Source organism: Salmo salar, chromosome ssa01 (assembly GCF_905237065.1).
Source record: "Salmo salar chromosome ssa01, Ssal_v3.1, whole genome shotgun sequence".
NCBI lineage: Eukaryota > Metazoa > Chordata > Actinopteri > Salmoniformes > Salmonidae > Salmo > Salmo salar.
This window is the reverse complement of record NC_059442.1, coordinates 125,816,870-125,836,317: the sequence shown is the minus strand read 5'-3', so window position 1 is coordinate 125,836,317 and position 19,448 is coordinate 125,816,870. Positions and strand designations below refer to the sequence as shown.

The 19,448-nt window shown below is 44.5% G+C and overlaps 1 protein-coding gene across 5 annotated transcripts in view; it reads left to right on the top strand.

Moving 5' to 3' along the window:
* rabgap1 (RAB GTPase activating protein 1) overlaps positions 1 to 19,084 on the top strand; it is a 146,841-nt gene extending 127,757 nt beyond the window's left edge. For 4 of the 5 annotated variants that reach the window (XM_014125816.2, XM_014125812.2, XM_045688348.1 and 1 more), the window contains 7 exons: positions 2,336 to 2,428; positions 3,014 to 3,124; positions 3,317 to 3,421; positions 4,079 to 4,162; positions 11,596 to 11,667; positions 16,426 to 16,623; positions 16,896 to 19,084. In XM_014125816.2, coding sequence (XP_013981291.1) covers positions 2,336 to 2,428; positions 3,014 to 3,124; positions 3,317 to 3,421; positions 4,079 to 4,162; positions 11,596 to 11,667; positions 16,426 to 16,623; positions 16,896 to 17,018 — 786 coding nt within the window. In that variant the 3' untranslated portion in view covers positions 17,019 to 19,084. Of the gene's footprint in view, positions 1 to 1,048; positions 1,144 to 2,335; positions 2,429 to 3,013; positions 3,125 to 3,316; positions 3,422 to 4,078; positions 4,163 to 11,595; positions 11,668 to 16,425; positions 16,624 to 16,895 lie in introns of those variants that run through there. The other variant, XM_014125852.2, reaches the window with a different exon arrangement.
* Positions 19,085 to 19,448: the final 364 nt, after the last annotated feature.

The window sequence follows — 19,448 nt, the reverse complement described above, 5'->3', positions numbered from 1 at the left end:
TTTGACAGGTCTGGTCACCCAGGGCTGGTCATCTGAAAGTTAGTCGTAGAGCAGGATTAGGATCTTAAGGGCTAAAAGGAGCAGGCAAGGTCCTCCTGGTGAGAGAGACAGCCAGACCCACCCACCCTCCCTCACACCCTCCCTCAGGGTGTCACAAATTCTGTCAGAGTTCAGCCCAGAGCCTGGTGGCATGATCAGGGACCTCTCCTCTCCCACTCTACCAGCCTAAACCACCCTGCTCTGCCCAACACTTTTCTCTGTACAAACCACTTTACAGAAGCAGGTAGACAGATATGACTGTGCTATTATTCCATTCTTTAGGCTTGAGGGAGTTTGCATAGCTCAAGCTAAACCAGCTGTTTTCTTCCAGTGATCTGCTGTGGCTTGAGTAAGAGGGAGAGGCCTATTACTATAGTGACCACACTCAGTATTTAGCACAGCCACTGTTTACAGGCAGTACACACCCACACACATACTTTGCATAGTGCATACACAGTGAAACACACACACACACACACACACACAGCCTCAAACATGCACACACACACACAGCGGAGGAGAGAGGGCACACCGGGGTCATAATGCTTTCTCACTCACTGACTGCGTAGGTTGACATTTTTTGGCCTTTTAAAGGGGCAATCAGCGGTTGTTACATCCATTTTTGGACTTATAAATTAATGATTATTGAAGAATATAACCTGTAAATGCATCATGAGCTTAGTTTAACTGACGTAGCCCATCGGAACACATAATATAAGATTGTTTTACTCCAGTGTTTGTGAACAAAGCAAACATAAACAAACACCGTATAGCCTCAAAACATGGTTAAAACTATAATTTTGGTCAGTCCCTGCATTCATAGCTTTGTCTATGAATTTGAGAGTGATTGCTTATCTCCAGCCCAATCCCTCTGCGTTTTTACCAAAACAGTGACGGGGACTACACTGTTGTTTCAACTGCTGTTTGGCCCTTTAAGTTGTTCATGTGTATGTGGTACAGTATGCTAATTTCCGTCAAGCTTTGTATAATGATCACATGCGCAAAGAAACTGACGGACACCCTCGTGTGCACGCAGTTATTTTATCTGCACAATTCTGTAAAAATAGCCTAATGGACATTTCTGGGGCTGCTGTGTCGAATCGAGTAAGTGACAATACTCTCATCATGTCATAGGGTGTGTCAGTGACCCCGGTGAGTACAGTTCTGTTCCTTTGTTGTTCAGTCAGCAGAGATGTGTTGTCAGTACAACGATCCAGTGTTTCTCTTCTGCTCGGATGGTTGCTCTGACAACAGCTGTCAGACTCGGACAGATTGGGGCTCTGACTAGATAGGGCACTTCCTGCCCTCAACACTCTAACTTTCTCACACTGTGTCTGGTCTGGCTCAACCTCACTGTGCAACGTATGCATGTACGCTCTCTCTCTCACTCACACACTCACTCACTCTCACTTTAATATACAAAAGGCTAGCATTCAAACTCATGTAGGCCGTGCTGTTCTAGAACGTAACCAGTAGTTACTAAGCCCTCAAAACATAGCAGGTGTGTCAGTAGTGTAGTGAAGCCAGTTTATCCTGAATAGCTGAATCTGCAGTCATCACTGGGACCATTATGGACCTGCTCCTCCACAACAGACCCGGTTCTGTACTGTGGGTCGTAGCCGGAAGAAACCGCAGCCGGCTAAATAGACCTCATTTACAACGAGCTGCCTGCTGGAGAAAGAGCATACAAGATTTATGCCCCTACATGCTGATTGCAACATGCTGAGTGTGCTTTGAGAAACTGCTGCTCTTTGTACAAGGGCAGCAGTGGAGGGAAGTGAAAGGCAGGGCTTTGAAAGAGCTGTTGATAATCACACAGACAGGTTGTTCATGGTTATTATTGAAGTGCTGTACATGCAGCATAACCAACGAGTAAGTCGTTCTTGACAAATATGCAGGTTTGTTTTATCAGTAAATTCCTATTTAGTTATTATCGACAGAGAGTCATCTGTTCTCTCTTTGGTCCTTTTTTGACATGTATTTTTCCATATTATAGACACATCTTGTGTGCTTTAATCAAATCAACTACACTGCTCAAAAAAATAAAGGGAACACTTAAACAACACAATGTAACTCCAGGTCAATCACACTTCTGTGTTATCAAACTGTCCACTTAGGAAGCAACACTGATTAACAATAAATTTCACATGCTGTTGTGCAAATGGAATACACAACAGGCTATGGGGAGACCTCGCAACACTCCCAATGCCCTCACCCTTACCTCCTTGTTGTGTACTGTAGACCTACTGTAGATGTTGTCCAGTAACAGTGCGTCTGCCTGTCCCTGTCTCTACAGATCAGTCAGAAGAAGCTGAAGAAGTATGAGAAGGAGTACCACACCATGAGAGAGCAGCAGGAGCAGCAGGAAGCTCCCATTGAGAGATACGAGGTACTATACATGTTTCCATTTGAGTCATTTAGCAGACGCTCTTATCCAGAGCGAGTTACAGTTAGTGCATTCATCTGAAGATCGCTGGGTGGGACAGCCACATATCACAGGCACAGAAAGTACATTTTTCATCAAAGTAGCTATCAGTAGAGTCACACAACATTGGAGTGAAGGAGTTGAGTTAGTCTCTTAAGTGGACTGCGCACACAAACATCTACTTGTGCACAGCCTCATTATCCATTACGTAGTTGTAATGCCAGGAATGTCTGGAGGGGAATTTGTGTACTGCGGCCAGGTCAATTTTTAATCAAGGCTTATTCTCAAAGGTTGTTATTTACAAGCATAGTTAAACATTATATATGTCACGAGTTGAGAGAAACAGGAAGAAGATCGGAGGATATTCAATAGTGCAGCCCGGCAACAGGCTTCTCTCTCTCTCTCTCTCTCTCTCTCTCTCTCTCTCTCTCTCTCACTATTCTCTACTCTTTCCACTCACGCACTCCTCTTTCCTTTCTCCTTATCTCACTCTCTCCCTCACCCACTCACTCCTCCTCTCCTCCTCTGTCCTTTCCTTCGATCCTGTAGAGGGAGAACCGTCGTCTCCAGGAGGCTAACATGCGTCTGGAGCAGGAGAATGATGACTTGGCCCATGAACTGGTCAGCAGCAAGATCCTCCTGCGCAAAGACCTGGACAACGTAAGACACGTCGTCCCAGAATTCCCTTTCTTAGACTTGTGCGAGTATGTAAATGTGGGCGTGCATGTGTGTGTCCAAAACCCATTTAGCTGTCAAGTCCATTTTTACTCTGATAGGTTTGTTGTTGTCATTTGGTATTAGCTATTGTCAGTTGACCTTGTCACTGTATCCATGTGTGCAACTGTCCCTCAGGCTGAGGAGAAAGCAGACGCTCTGAACAAGGAGCTGTTGATGACCAAACAGAAACTGGTGGATTCGGAGGACGAGAAGAGGCGACTAGAGGAGGAGTCTGCGCAGGTCTGTCTGGCTGGCTGGCTCTCTTTGTCTCTTCGTCCGTTTGTCTGTTCATCTGGCTGGCTGTCTCTGTCTGAAAATAATATTGCTGTCTTGGAAGGACAATAGAAGTTCACTGACAATGGAATTGAATGTGTTGGATTGATCGATAACTCATTATTTTGAAGTAAACTACCATCGTCCTCCGGATTGTTGCTGAATATTTTTTCCATCATCAAATTGCTTTTCTGTTCATGCACCTTGGTGGGAAAGCAGTATTATTTCTCTCTTTTTGTCCATCTCTTTAAGACAGTGGGATGGTGGGCTCCCCCATGTAATGTGGCCGTGGTCTGTGTTCCAAGGACATGACTTATCGTCTAGCACAGGGCCTACTGTATTTCTCACTTACGTGTACAACGGTCTCAGGGGGCATCTGCCGTTGCTACTGTCCTTAGCTGTTGTCCTCTTGATGACTACATCTTTCCTACTCCTTGAGCGTGTGTGTGTGTGTGTGTGTGTACTACTCCTTGAGTGTGTCACTACTGTACGCACTTTACAGGCCCAGGGACAGTTGACTCCTGTCCTGACTGAGATGAACTCCTTATATTTTAGGTTAGAGGTGAAGTTATTCATTATGCATGTGAAATCACGTTGACGTGCGTTGTGCCTGTCTGTCTACAGCTGAAAGAGATGTGTAGACGGGAGCTGGACAAATCAGAGTCTGAGATAAAGAAGAACGGTTCCATCATAGGAGAGTACAAACAGGTACGGTTGACTATTGTATTCTCTCCATTCTGTATTCCCCCCATGATGTATTTAATCAAATTTCATTCAAATGTATTTATAAAGCCGTTTTTACATCAGCAGATGTCCCAAAGTGCTATGCAGAAACCCAGCCTGGTGTTACATGGCCAATAAGGCCAGATCGTTCTTCAAGATGTTCATAGATGACCAGCAGGGTCAAATAATAATCACAGTGGTTGTAGAGGGTGCAACGGGTCAGTACCTCAGGAGTAGCCAAGCATTCAGAGGTCGAGACAGCAGGTGCGGTAGAGAGAGAGAGTCGAAAACAGCAGGTCTGGAACAAGGTAGTTCGTCCGGTGAACAGGTCAGAGTTCCATAGCCGCAGGCAGAGCAGTTGAAACTGGAGCAGCAGCACGACCAGGTGGACTGGGGACAGCCAGGAGTCATCAGGCCAGGTAGTCCTGAGGCATGATCTTCGGGCTCAGGTCCTCCGGGAGGGGAGGGAGAGAGTGAATATTAGAGAGAGCGTACTTAAATTCACACAGGACACCAGATAAGACAGGACAATTACACCAGATATAACAGACTGACCCTATCCCCCGGCACATAGACTATTGCACCATAGATACTGGAGGCTGAGACGGGTGGGTCAGGGGACACTGTGGCCCCATTCGATACCCCCGGATAGGGCCAACCAGGCAGGATATAACCGCACCCGCTTTGCCAAAGCACAGCCCCCCACACCACTAGAGGGATATCAACAGACCACCAACTTACTATCCTGAGACAAGGCTGAGAATAGCCCACGAAGATCTCCACCGTACGAGCCCGAGGGGGCACAAAACCGGACAGGAAGGTCACGTGATGCACCCCTCCTAGGGACGGCATGGAAGAGCACTAGTAAGCCATTGACTCAGCACCCGTAATAGGGTCAGAGGCAGAGAATCCCAGTGGAGAGAGGGGAGCCGGCCAGGCAGAGACAGCAAGGGCGGTTTATCGATCTGTCATTCCAGTGCCTTGCCATTCACCTTTGCACCCCTGGGCCAGACTACACTCAATCAAAGGACCTACTGAAGAGATGTGTCATCAGTAAAGACTTAAAGGTCGAGACCGAGTCTGCATCTTTTACATGGATAGGCAGACCATTCCATAAAAATGGAGCTCTATAGGAGAAAGCCCTGCCATCAGGTGTTTGCTTAGAAATTCCAGGGACAATAAGGAGGCCTGCGTCTTGTGACTGTAGCGTATGTGTAGATATGTACGGCAGGACCACATCGGAGAGATGTGTAGGAGCAAGCCCATGTAATGCTTTCTAGGTTAGCAGTAATCAGGCCTAGCCTTAACAGGAAGCCAGTGTAGAGAGGCTAGCACATATGATAAATTGTTTTGGTTCTAGTCAAGACTCTAGCAGCTGTGTTTAGCACTAACTGAAGTTTTTTTAGTGCTTTATCCGGGTAGCTGGAGAGTACAGCATTGCAGTGGTCTAATCTAGAAGTGACAAAATCATGGATTAGCTTCTCTGCATCATTTTTGAAAAGTTTCATATTTTTACAATGTTACGAAGATGGGAAAAAGCTGTCCTTGAAATATTATTGATATGTTTGTCAAAAGAGAGATCAGGGTCCAGAGCAACGCCGAGATCTTTCACAGTTTTATTTGAGACGACTCTACAACCATCAAGATTAATTGTCAGATGAATTCGTTTCTTGGGACCTAGAACTAGCATCTCTGTTTTGTCCGAGTTTAAAAGTAAAACATTTGCCGCCATCCACTTCCTTATGTCTGAAACACAGGCTTTCCAGGGTAGGCAATTTTGGTGCTTCAACATGTTTCATCGACATGTGTAGTTGTGTGTCGTCCCCATAGCATTGAAAGTTGACATTGTGTTTCTGAAAGACATCACCATGAGGTAGAATATATAGTGAAAACAATAGTGGTCCTAAAACAGAAACTTGACGAACACCGAAACGTACAATTGATTTGTCAGAGGACAAACTATCCACAGAGACGAACTGATATCTTCCCAACAGATAAGAACTTGTCCGTGTAGACCAATTAGGGTTTCTAATCTCTCCAAAATAATGTGGTGATCGATGGCGTCAAAAGCAGCATTAAGGTCTAGGAGCACGAGGACAGATGCAGAGCCTTGGTCTGACGCCATTAAAAGTTCATTTTCCACATCACGAGGGCAGTCTCAGTGCTATGATGGGGTCTAAAACCAGACTGAAGCATTTCGTATACATTATTTCTCTTCAGGAAGGCAGTGAGTTGCTGCGCAACAGCTTTTTCTAAAATTCTTGAGAGGAATGGGAGATTCAATATTGGCCGATTTTAGTTTTTAAAATTCTACGGGTCAAGGTTTGGCTTTTTCAAGAGAGGCTTTATTACTACCACCTTTTAGTGAGTTTGGTACTCATCCGGTGGATAGGGAGCCGTTTATTATGTTCAACATGGGAGGGCCAAGCACAGGAAGTAGGTCTTTCCGTAGTTTAGTTGGAATATGGGGTCCAGTATGCAGCTTGACGGTTTAGAGGCCATGACTATTTTCATGAATGTGTCAAGAGATACAGGATTTAAAAACTTGTGTCTCCATTGATCCTAGATCCTGACAGAAATACGCAGGTTTTATTCTCCCCATTCTGTATTCTCCGCATTCTGTATTCTCTCCTCTGATGGCAACATCCTATTTATTACTTTATTTGTCAGGGACCATTTAAAACATGCCATTGCACCTGATTTAACTAGATAGCAAATTTTCATCTGGGCAGAAAACAAACATTAATACATCAATACAATATAACACACTATTAATATATATATATATATTGAACAAAAATATAATCGCAACAATTTCAACAATTTTACTAAGTTACAGTTCATATAAGGAAATCAGTCAATTTAAATAAAGAAATTAGGCCCTAATCTATAGATTTTACATGACTGGGAATGCACATATGCATCTGTTGGTCACAGATTCCTTAAAAAAAGGTATGAGAGTGGATCAGAAAACCAGTCAGTATCTGGTGTAACCACCATTTGACTCAAGCTGCACGACACATCTCCTTCCCATAGAGTTGATCAGGCTGTTGATTGTTGCCAGTGGATTGTTATCCCACTCTTCTTCAATGGCTGTGTGAACACGCTGTCTTACACATCACCATGGGGCACTCTGTTCACAACGTTGACATCAGCAAACCGCTCACCAACACAATGCCATACACGAGGTCTGCGGTTGTGAAGCCGGTTGGCCGTACTGCCAAATTCTCTAAAGCGATGTTGGAGGTGGCTTATGGTAAAGAAATTCAAATTCAATTTTCTGGCAACACCTCTGGTGGACATTCTGGCAGTCAGCATGCAAATTTCACGGTCCCACAAAACTTGAGACATTTGGTGTTGGAGGGCCAGTAGGAGGCACTCTTTCCTCTGGTCTAAAAAAATATCCCAATGCCCCAGGGCAGTGATTGCTGCCCTGTGTAGAGTGCCGTCTTTCGGATGGGACGTTAAACGGGTGTCCTGACTCTGAGGTCATTAAAGATCCCATGGCACTTATCGTAAGAGTAGGGGTGTTAACCCTGATGTCCTGGCTAAATTCCCAATCTGGCCCTCAAACCATCACGGTCACCTAATAATCCCCAGTTTACAATTGGCTCATTCATCCCCCTCCTCTCCCCTGTAACTATTCCCCAGGTCGTTGCTGTAAATGAGAATGTGTTCTTAGTCAACTTACCTGGTAAAATAACAGATAAATAAAATACAAAATTAAAACATTTGTGGCATTGTGTTGTGTGACAAAACTGCACATTTTAGAGTGGCTTTTTTATTGTCCCCAGCACAAGGTACATCTGTGTAATGATTATGTGGTTTAATCAGCTTATTGATATGCCACACATGTAAGGAGGATGGATTATCTTGGCAAAAGAGAAATGCTCACTAACAGGGATGTTAACAAATGTGTGTCCAACAATTCCGAGGATTTTTTTTCTTCAGGTTTGCCTTGATGCTAGCCAAGGTACTGCACTCTCTCACACTGGTTGGCAGGTTGATCTCTTATCTAGATGCTCTGATTGAAAACATTTGGTGGACCTAGACTGAGTTGAGCAGTCCCCTTCTGTTATCCACTTATCCACAGTTTATTTTGTAATCAGTAAAACCAGTGGCAAGAAAAAATATGTCAACCCTTTGGAATTAATTGGATTTCTGCATAAATTAGTCATAGAATTTGATCTGATCTTCATCTTAGTCAGAAGACCTACAGTGGGGAGAACAAGTATTTGATACACTGCTGATTTTGCAGGTTTTCCTACTTACAAAGCATGTAGAGGTCTGTAATTTTTTATCATAGGTACACTTCAACTGTGAGACAGAATCTAAAACAAAAATCTACAAAATCACATTGTATGATTTTTAAGTAATTCATTTGCATTTTATTGCATGACATAAGTATTTGATACATCAGAAAAGCAGAACTTAATATTTGGTACAGAAACCTTTGTTTGCAATTACAGAGATCATTCGTTTCCTGTAGTTCTTGACCAGGTTTGTACACACTGCAGCAGGGATTTTGGCTCACTCCTCCATACAGACCGTCTCCAGATCCTTCAGGTTTCGGGGCTGTCGCTGGGCAATATGGACTTTCAGCTCCCTCCAAAGATTTTCTATTGGGTTCAGGTCTGGAGACTGGCTAGGCCACTCCAGGACCTTGAGATGCTTGAGAGCCCCAGACCGAGGGTGATTGACCGTCATCTTGAACTTCTTCCATTTTCTAATAATTGCACCAATAGTTGTTGCCTTCTCACCAAGCTGCTTGCCTATTGTCCTGTAGCCCATCCCAGCCTTGTGCAGGTCTACAATTTTATCCCTGATGTCCTTACACAGCTCTCTGGTCTTGGCCATTGTGGAGAGGTTGGAGTCTGTTTGATTGAGTGTGTGGACAGGTGTCTTTTATACAGGTAACGAGTTCAAACAGGTGCAGTTAATACAGGTAATGAGTGGAGAACAGGAGGGCTTCTTAAAGAAAAACTAACAGGTCTGTGAGAGCCGGAATTCTTACTGGTTGGTAGGTGATCAAATACTTATGTCATGCAATAAAATGCAAATGAATTACTTAAAAATCATACAATGTGATTTTCTGGATTTTTGTTTTAGATTCCGTCTCTCACAGTTGAAGTGTACCTATGATAAAAATTACAGACCTCTACATGCTTTGTAAGTAGGAAAACCTGCAAAATTGGCAGTGTATCAAATACTTGTTCTCCCCACTGTATGTAAACCTTGAATTGCTGATACTATTTAAGGAAAATGTTTATACATTTTAAATGTTTATGCTTAGCTCACATAATATAATTTAAAAGTATGTAAGGTATATGTAATAGAATACATGTGGCAAAAACTAATATAGACATTAATAAATGCATTTCTATACCTTCCAAAATATGTTTTACAATGATGGAGGGGAGTGCCAAAATGGCTGCACGGTGGCTTCAACACAGTCCTCTAGTTGATATATAAATCGTTGAGTAAAACTCATCCTATCCATGTGTTTAATTCCTCAACACAAACTTCAGTTGACATAACCAAAGCTAGATTACACAACATTGAGGGCATAAAAGGTACTGAGGTCCAACAGAAATAGTCTCACTATTTTAAAAGCAGATGTAGCTACCTTTTGACAGGAATCTAAAAATATGACTAGGAAATAGAAAATGACAGAAAATGATCAAATTGACAGTAGCAGCTCCGCTGGCTGCGATGTGCCAGTTGAAAGCATCTCTTTGGATCAGAAAGCAGAAAAACGGTGAGGAGATGTGGTTCTTTAAAAATAGTTTCTCTCTGGTCCCCATTGCGGTGCTGAGGCTGTTTTTAATAGGCCTCCTAACAGTGTGATGTATGGTAGAGTGTGGTAGTAGGTTCCTGTGAACTGATCTGGGACCAGCAGCAGGCTGGAGATCACACACATCAGGAATAGCAGGCTGACAGACTGAGACAGACAGGTGTGTTGAGGAAAAACTCGTTCCAAGGATCAGGCAGAGCTCATTTTCCAGTTTTGAAATGTTTATTCAAGCAATTGCAAGGAATTTAACTCTCCGGATATACCAGGGAGGAGCTGGATTATTTACAAGTCACACAGTCTTTATATACTTATTCTTCACAAAGAGCTGTTTACCTCTCGTAGGGGGAGGTACGCTTACAAAAGAGACGAGGTAATTGGCTCCACTTTCTTAGAAGAATTGTACAAACAAGAACAGTTCTCACAGCCTATGATAGAGGAGTGATAAGATCTTTAAAGCCTGAACAGAGGAAGCTACATTTCCCCCTGGCTAGGTTTTTAGTGCCCTACAAATAAAGAGCCAGTAATATATCACTTCATCCGTGCTGTATGTAAAGAGGGTACTGGACAACTGTGGTATTATTCAACTTAAGCATTTTACACAGCATTAGACTGTAACAAAACAATTGTGCTCTAGCAGGTTGGGAACAAGTAGAGCAGGGGAAGATGTGCAGGCTTTTGTTCTAGCCCAGTACTAACACACCTGATTCCATAATTGAAGCCCTTCATACGTTGCATTGGGTGTGTCCGTACTGAGCTGGACCAAAGCCTGAAAAACCCTAGTTGGCAGGGTAGTTAGCTAGTCTGTCTGGCGTAGGCAAGGGTCTTGCCTTAATGATCTAAACCATTTATAACCTGCCCACAACAAAGCCTTAATAATCCCAGAGCTAAAAACCCTGCCCTCCAAATAACCACTAAACTATAAGTGACTGAGACACCGCGTCTCTGTCTCTAGTCTCTCTGATTGGGATCATTAATAACACATTGTTTGTTAATTACAGCAGCTTATGCATGGTAATGAATTTCTGTTTTTAGTGTTGCCTAATCGCTCCGGCAACCTATTTTAACCATAGTCGTGGCGATGAATCAGGCTTTCTCTAAATTAAGATGTGTGTAGTGTTGCCACGGTGACAGGAAGGGCGGAGTGGGATAGATGGGATTTCTTGGGTGAAAGGGTGATCAGATTGATCAAATGTTCCAGTTAGGATGGTTCATTTCCCATCGATCTCACTGCGTCCACCTCCCTGCGGTAAGGTGGACGCATGGGGTGGGTTGTATTCATAAGGGCACACCGTAGCCAGACATTTTCCAATGGACAATGAGTTGTTTCTTATTAGACAAGTTCAGGTAGTCCCTCCCTGCTTCAGTCAGTTTTCTTCCGTGTGGTGCCAAGCGAATACTCCCCCGGTGCAGAGTAGGGCTGGCCGGATGGTTAGGTAATCCTCTAATGACAGGAGTTGTGTTGTGTAGTTGAGTCGAGTTAATACACTTAACTGTAAGAGGATAGAGCCACAGCCTTCCTGGGATTACACTCACATACAGATGAGGGAGGATTCATGGAAAGGTGTTTGAGATTCACCCTGTGTTCTAACCTCTTGACCTTTGACCTCTTTGTTGACCCCTGTAGATCTGCTCCCAGCTCAGTGAGCGTCTGGAGAAACAGCAGACAGCCAACAAGGGAGAGCTGGAGAAGATCCGGGTGAGACCATGTCACAGGACATCGCACAATCACATGACAGACTGCTCAATCACGTGACATAGTGCTGTTTTCAAATGTGCACGCTTTCTTTGTGTGGCTGTGCGAGTGTGTAGTTCTCATTTTTCATTTATTTTCCTTCCGCTTAGCAAGTTAACATTAGCTGCTAAATTTATTCTGTCTTTATGTATACAGGTTAGTCTCATTGAGATAAAATGTATTTTACAAGAGAGACCATGTATGACAGCCCCCGCACCTCTCCAAAACCTGTATATGTATATATAGTACCAGTCAAAAGTTTGGACACACCTACTCATTCAAGGGTTTTTCTTTATTTCACTATTTTCTACATTATAGAATAATAGTGAAGACATCAAAACTATGAAATAACACATATGGAATCATGTAGTAACCAAAAAAGTGTTAAACAAATCAAGATTATTTTAGATTTTAGATTCTTCAAAGTAGCCACCCTTTGCCTTGATGACAGCTTTGCACACTCTTGGCACTCTGTCAACCAGCTTCACGTGGAATGCTTTTTTTTGTGTTATTACATACAGCCGGAAATAACTTTTGTATATCAGAGCGGCGGTAACTCACCAGCATTACGACCAGGAATATGACTTTCCCAAATTGGATCCTTTGTTCGTACCCCCCAGGGCAATTGAACTTATCCCAGAGGCTGCTCCAAGACGCCACCGCCGGAGAAGAGGTATTCGGAGTGGACTTCTAGTCCGACTCAGGAGGCGTGCACACCATCCACCACTTCCGAGTATATTACTCGCTAATATTCAGTCTCTGGACAATAAAGTGGAAGTGCTCAGGATGAGGATCTCCTTCCAGAGAGACATCAGGGACTGTAACATACTCTGTTTCACAGAATCATGGCTCTCTCCGGATATACTGTCTCCGTCCATATAGCCAGCTGGGTTCTCAGTACATCGCGCAGAGAAGAATAAAGAACTCTCCGGGAAGAGGAAAGGCGGTGGTGTATGTTTCATTATTAAATACTCATGGTGTGATTGTGATAACGTAAATAAACTCAAGTCCTTTTGTCCACCCGACCTGGAATACCTCACAATCAAATGCCGACCATATTACCTCCCAAGAGAATTCTCTTCGGTTGTAGTCACAGCCGTGTATATTCCCTCTCAAGCCGATACCACAACGGCCCTCAAGGAGCTACACTGGATTTTGTGCAAACTGGAAACCACATATCCTGAGGCCGCATTTATTGTAGCTGGGGATTTTAACAAAGCAAATTTGAGGAAAACGTTACCAAAGTTCGATCAACACATTAACTGTAGTACTTGTGCTGCAAAAAACACTTGATCACTGCTACTCCCCCTTCCGGAATGCCTACAAGGCCCTCCCCCGCCCTCCCTTCGGCAAATCAGATCACCACTCCATTTTGCTCCTCCCTTCCTATAGGCAGAAACTGAAACAGGAAGTACTTGTGCTAAGGCCTATTCAACGCCTGTCTGACCAATTGGAATCCATGCTTCAAGATTGTTTTGATCACCCGGACTGGGATATGTTCCGGGTAGCCTCTGAGAATAACATTGATATATACACGGACACAGTGACTGAGTTCACCAGGAAGTGTATAGGGGATGTTGTTCCCACTGTGACTATTAAAACCTATCCAAACCAGAAACCATTGATAGACAGCATTTGTGCAAAAATGAAAGTGCGAACCACCGCATTTAACCATAGCAAGGTGACTGGGAATATGGTTGAATACAAACAGTATAGTTAATCCCTCCATAAGGCAATCAAACAGGCAAAACGTCAGGTACAGAGACAAAGTGAAGTCGCAATTCAGCGGCTCAGACATGAGACGTATGTGGCAGGATCTACAGACAATCACGGATTGCAAAGGGAAAACCAGCCACATCACGAACACCGACGTCTTGCTTCCGGACAAGCTAAACACCTTTTTCGTCCGCTTTGAGCATAACACAGTGTCACCGATGCGGCCCGCTCCCAAGGACTGTGGGCTCTCGTTCTCCGTGGCCGACGTGTTAACCCTCGCAAGGCTGCCGGCCCAGACGGCATCCCTAGCTGCGTCCTCAGAGCATGCGCAGACCATCTGGCTGGAATGTTTACGGACATATTCAATCTCTCCCTATCCCAGTCTGCTGTCCCCACTTACTTCAAGATGTCCACCATTGCTCCTGTACCCATGAAAGCAAAGGTAACTGAACTCATTGACTATCGCCCCGTAGCACTCACTTCACAATAGCCTCTCCCTCAACGTCAACAAAAAAAGGAGTTGATCGTTGGACTTCAGGAGACAGCAGAGAGAGTACGCCCCTATACACATCGACGGGACCGTAGTAGAGAAGGTGAAAAGCTTCAAGTTCCTCGGCGTACACATCACTGAAAATCTGAAATGGTCCACCCACACAGACAGTGTGGTGAAGAAGGCGCAGCAGCGCCTCTTCAACTTCAGGAGGCTGAAGAAATTCAGCTTGGCCCCTAAGGCCCTCACGAAAAGAACGTCATCCACCCGAGCCATGGCCTGTCACCCCACTATCATCCAGAAGGCGAGGTCAGTACAGGTGCATCAAAGCTGGAACCGAGAGACTGAAAAACAGCTTCTATCTCAAGGCCATCAGACTGTTAAATAGCCATCACTAGCCAGCTACCACCCGGTTACTCAACCCTGCACCTTAGAGGCTGCTGCCCTATTTACATAGACATGGAATCACTGGTCACTTTAATAATGGAACACTAGTCACTTTAATAATGTTTACATACTGTACTGCTTTACTCATTTCATATGTATATACTGTATTCTATTCTACTGTATTTTAGCCAATGCCACTTCGACATTGCTCGTCCAAATATTTATATATTTCTTAATTCCATTCTTTTACTTTAGATTTGTGTGTGTTGTTGTGAATTGTTAGATACTACTGAACTGTTGGAGCTAGGAACACAAGCATTTCACTACACCCGCAATAACATCTGCTAGATATGTGTATGTGACCAATAAGATTTGATTTAGTAGTGGTTTCTTTGCAGCAATTCATCCATGAAGGCCTGATTCATGCAGTCTCCTCTGAACAGCTGATGTTGAGATGTGTCTGTTACTTGAACTCTGTGATACATTTATTTGGGCTGCAATCTGAGGTGCAGTTAACTAATGAACTTATCCTCTGCTGCAGAGGTAACTCTGGGTCTTCCTTTCCTGTGGTGGTCCTCATGAGAGCCAGTTTCATCATAGTGCTTGGTTTTTGCGATTGCACTTGAAGAAACTTTCAAAGTTCTTGAAATTTTCCGGGTTTGACTGACCTTCATGTCTTAAAGTAATGGACTGTTGTTTCTCTCTGCTTATTTGAGCAGTTCTTGCCATATTATGGACTTGGTCTTTTACCAAATAGGGCTATCTTCTGTATACCACCCCTACCTTGTCACAACACAACTGATTGGCTCAAACACATTAAGAAGGAAAGAAATTCCACAAATGAACTTTTAACAAGGCACACCTGTTAATTGAAATGCATTCCAGGAGGATACCTCATGAAGCTGGTTGAGAGAATGCCAAGAGTGTGCAAAGCTGTCATCAAGGCTCCCGAGTGGCGCAGCAGCCTAAGGCACTGCATCTTAGTGCAAGAGGCGTCGCTACAGACACCCTGGTTTTGAATCCAGGCTGTATCACAACCGGCCGTGATTGGGGGTCCCATAGGGCCACGCACAATTGGCCCAGCGTCGTCCGGGTTTGGCCGGTGTAGGCCGTCATTGTAAATAATCATTTATTCCTAAATGACTTGCCTGGTTAAATAAAAATTAAATTAAAAATAAAAGGCTACTTTGAAGAATCTCGAATATAAAATATATTTTGATTTGTTTAACACTTTTTTTGTTTAATACTTGATTCCATATGTGTTATTTCACAGTTTTGATGTCTTCACTATTATTCTACAATGTAGAAAATAGTAAAAATAAAGAAAACCCTTGAATGAGTCGGTGTGTCCCAACTTTTGACTGGTACTGTATATGCGTGTATTTCAAAGGGACTGGGTTCAATTCCCTTTTGATAACACAGACAGAATAGCCCACTTCTCTGTCTCCCTGTACCTTAGGACTCTGGATTGTGATATTGGATGATCATGGAGTTGGTATACAGCTTCTCATTTCCAGACTAGGCGAGGTGATGGAGGTGGGGTGAGGAGGAGGATGAGAGGGCTCTTGAAACGGCTGAGGACTATATCTCCCGTAAAGGAGAGACCCTCAGAGAGACCCTCAGCCTGCCACCTCTTATCAATCTGCTACCTTCCTCACAGCCACATTGCTCATTACTGTTGCAGCTGCCTGTACTTACTCAGACAACACACCACACACTGGGGGAAAATGACAGGTGGAATGGGAGGGAGATACCTGTGTGAGCTAGCTGGAAAGTGAGGTAGCCCCAGTGATGTAGTTTTGTAAACTGTGCCTGCTCTTAGATGCTGCGATTTGCGTGGTGTATTGTTGTGGTATAACATGTGACCTGGTTTAACCTGTGTCTGGGTCTCTCTCACTCCAGTTGAAGGTAAAAGGCTGGGAGAAGTGCAGTATCTTGTTGAACAAAGAGGTTTGTCTGAAGGGATAGGATTAGAAGTCTAGTGGTGTAAGCTGTGCCTGCCTGGTATAACCGGTGTCCTGGTCTCTCTCCTGTACAGGTGAAGGTAGAAGGCTGGGGGAAGTGACTTGCCTCTGTGATGTAGCCATGTTTTAACCCGTGACCCGCTCTATGTGGTCTCTCCCCTACAGCTGAAAGTCGAAGGCTGTGAAAAGTGCTCCATCCTGTTCAGCAAGGAGGGTCGTCTGAAGGCAGTGAGGAAGATGAAGGAGGGCAGTGAGGAGGAGACGGACGAGGAGAAGGAGGCTCTGAAGAACCAGCTCAGAGAGATGGAGCTGGAACTGGCCCAGACCAAACTACAGCTGGTGGAGGCGGAGTGCAAGATACAGGTACTAGGCTCACTTCAATATGACCCCAAAACTTCTGCTTAAATTGTAGTCATCCACACTGTAGCTACCCACATAGACTAAACTCAGCTGAGATCCTCGATCAGTTCATTTAAATCCTAACAATTCATGATTTCAATTTGAGGCAATATACGTTTTCATTCATTCTAGTTTTAATCTCCTGTTTCCTTACACCAGGCTAGCCCTGCAGCTCCAGCCCATTGCCTAACCTCTTTCCTTTATGTTTTCTCCCCCCCCCCCCCCCCCCCCCGCAGGACTTGGAGCACACCCTGGGTCTGGCTCTCAACGAGGTCCAGGCTGCTAAGAAGACCTGGTTCAACAGAACCTTAACCTCCATCAAGACCGCGACGGGAGCACAGGGCAAGGAGACCACCTAACTTGAGACACTCCTCCTCGACCACAGTCCTGCTCCCGAACCTCCCCCTGTCCCCCTCCCGGCCTCCTCCCTCCTTCTCCTAGTCAGAGGTACCACCCCACTCACTGGACTGGAGCAAACCAAACCTCGCCGTGACACGACGGGGGTTTTAAAAAAAGGACTAAAGCTCAAAGGTACCACTGCCCCAAACGAAACAATGTACTTAATTAAAAAAAAGAAAAGAGAGGTTTCAACGTTAGTCTTTATACTACTGATATTTAACAGGTAAGGAAGGAGATTTCTAGAGAGCTACCTGAACTGTCCTTCCAATCCAGACCTGGGAAATACAATCCATTTTACTGACCTCTCTAGACTGCTTGCACAAACAACTCCAACTGTAATCTAAGTACTACGAGTGCTAACCAACACCCTCTTCCTTTTTCTCATTTCCGTTCTACGATACCTTTCTTTTCTATATATGTATGATTATGAACATGCTTATGTATAGATGTGTATCCGTGAAGACTGAGCACACCAGAGTATATGTATGCGTGTGTTAGTGTGGGTGAACATTTAAGCCGAATGTGAGTGTGTGCATGTTTGTATGACTGACGATGGTTTTGAGTGTGTGGTGAACCTGTGAAGCTCGGAGTGTGAGTTTAGTGTATGAAAAGTAGGGTGCCGTATAGTGTGCCGAGGTTGGAGCTATATGAGGAGGAAGACGATCTTATTGACGAAGCCTTGATGTGAAGGGTTAAGGTGAACATAATGTACAGCATAACAGTAGATATATTAGCAACAGCCTGGGTCTGTCCAGTCGGTGGTGCAGTAGCAGACGGAGGCCACTAGTGGGCGATGTCCTGGTGGTCCTGACGCAGTCCTCACAATGCGCTTTCTGGGCCGGGACAGGCTGGGCTCAAAGCATGGGAGCTCCGAGGCTGGAGCTGCAGATACAGAGATATGGGTGTGGCCCTCCCTTGGCTCAGACCCCACCCCATACAGTCCTCCCTCCACGGCTGTGTCTGAAATGGCACATGTTGGACGCAGCTCATCACTCCTCCACTCTTGAGACCAGCTGCTCCTCTGGGGTTCCTAGATGACCCCTCATGACCTCATCGGTCGAGGTTATGTTTTATGCCGTGTTATTTTAGCTCCATGACACCCCCCCAGACCTAGTCAGTGACCCCACTCTCCCGACATAGACATAAACACACACAGACGTTACAGGCACCTACCTATGCACACTCTGACTCCACTCTCCCAATGTAGACATACACACATCACAGCCAGCCACCTACCTACCTACACTCCTGAAAGGGAGAGAAATGGCCAAATGGCACATGCATGTCACCTGGTCGTCTGTCACAGGCTGTGTGCTTATGTGTGCACTCTTATGTGGGAGACTGAGTCAGACAGAGACATAACTGTTGGGGCTCATCAAAGGTCAGGGGTCGTTGGAGGTCAAGCTGGCGTTCTGGGGCACGTTGCGGGATGTCATGAACAGAGCAGACATGATTCCTTGTTTTACATGTTTGCTCTACATAGAAATATATTATCTGAACGCTCCCTGGTAGAGCTCTGTGTCCATATTGGGGAAGGTCCTACTCTCTACTGACAGTCTGTGTGTGGGTTTGTGGTGGGAGGAACGGTCTTTGCACCTTAATATTCATATTTATAACGTATGGGATCCGGCTAAGTGTGCTTAAGTCTGTGTTGATGTCAGTGGAAGAAGTAAGGTCTGTGCAATGTACTGAGAACAAAGAGGCTCCGTAAGGCACTGGGTTGTACATAAAAAGCATTCTGATGATGACTTTTTGTTTATTCTTTTGTACTTCTACTCTCCGCTGTAACTGTACTAATTAATCATGTTGCCTACAATAATTACAGACTGTGTTACAGATTAATGAAGATCATAATGTTTGTTTTTTTGCTCAAAGCTCCCTTCGCTTTAAATGTCAGGCAAAACTTCTGTCTCATCCATAACATGCCAAAATGTACCTTCTTTCATCCAACATTACTGAACGTGTGGAACATTGTACTGGTGTAGCTTGCATTATTCTGCATTTCAATATAAAGCTATGAACACAGGCCTGTTTGTTGTTCGTTTCATTTTTATGCTCCTCCGAATGTATGGATGGGTCATACACTTTATAGCCCTGACTGTTTCTCCTCTTCTTCTCCCTGCATGTTGGCTGAATATAATTCAAGTCATTATAGGGTCTCTATCCTGCTCAATGATCAATAGAATGAGTATCAGATTCCCGTTGCCATGTTACCTCTGGTCATGACGAAGCAGAGCGATCTGATGTCTCACCTGTCTGTCTGCCTGGGACAACTCCTGGGGCTGGGTCCCAAATGGCACCCTATTCCCTATACAGTTCACTGTTTTTGACCAGGGCCCACTCTGGTCAAAAGTAGTGCCCTATAAGGGGAATAGGGTGCCATTTGGGAT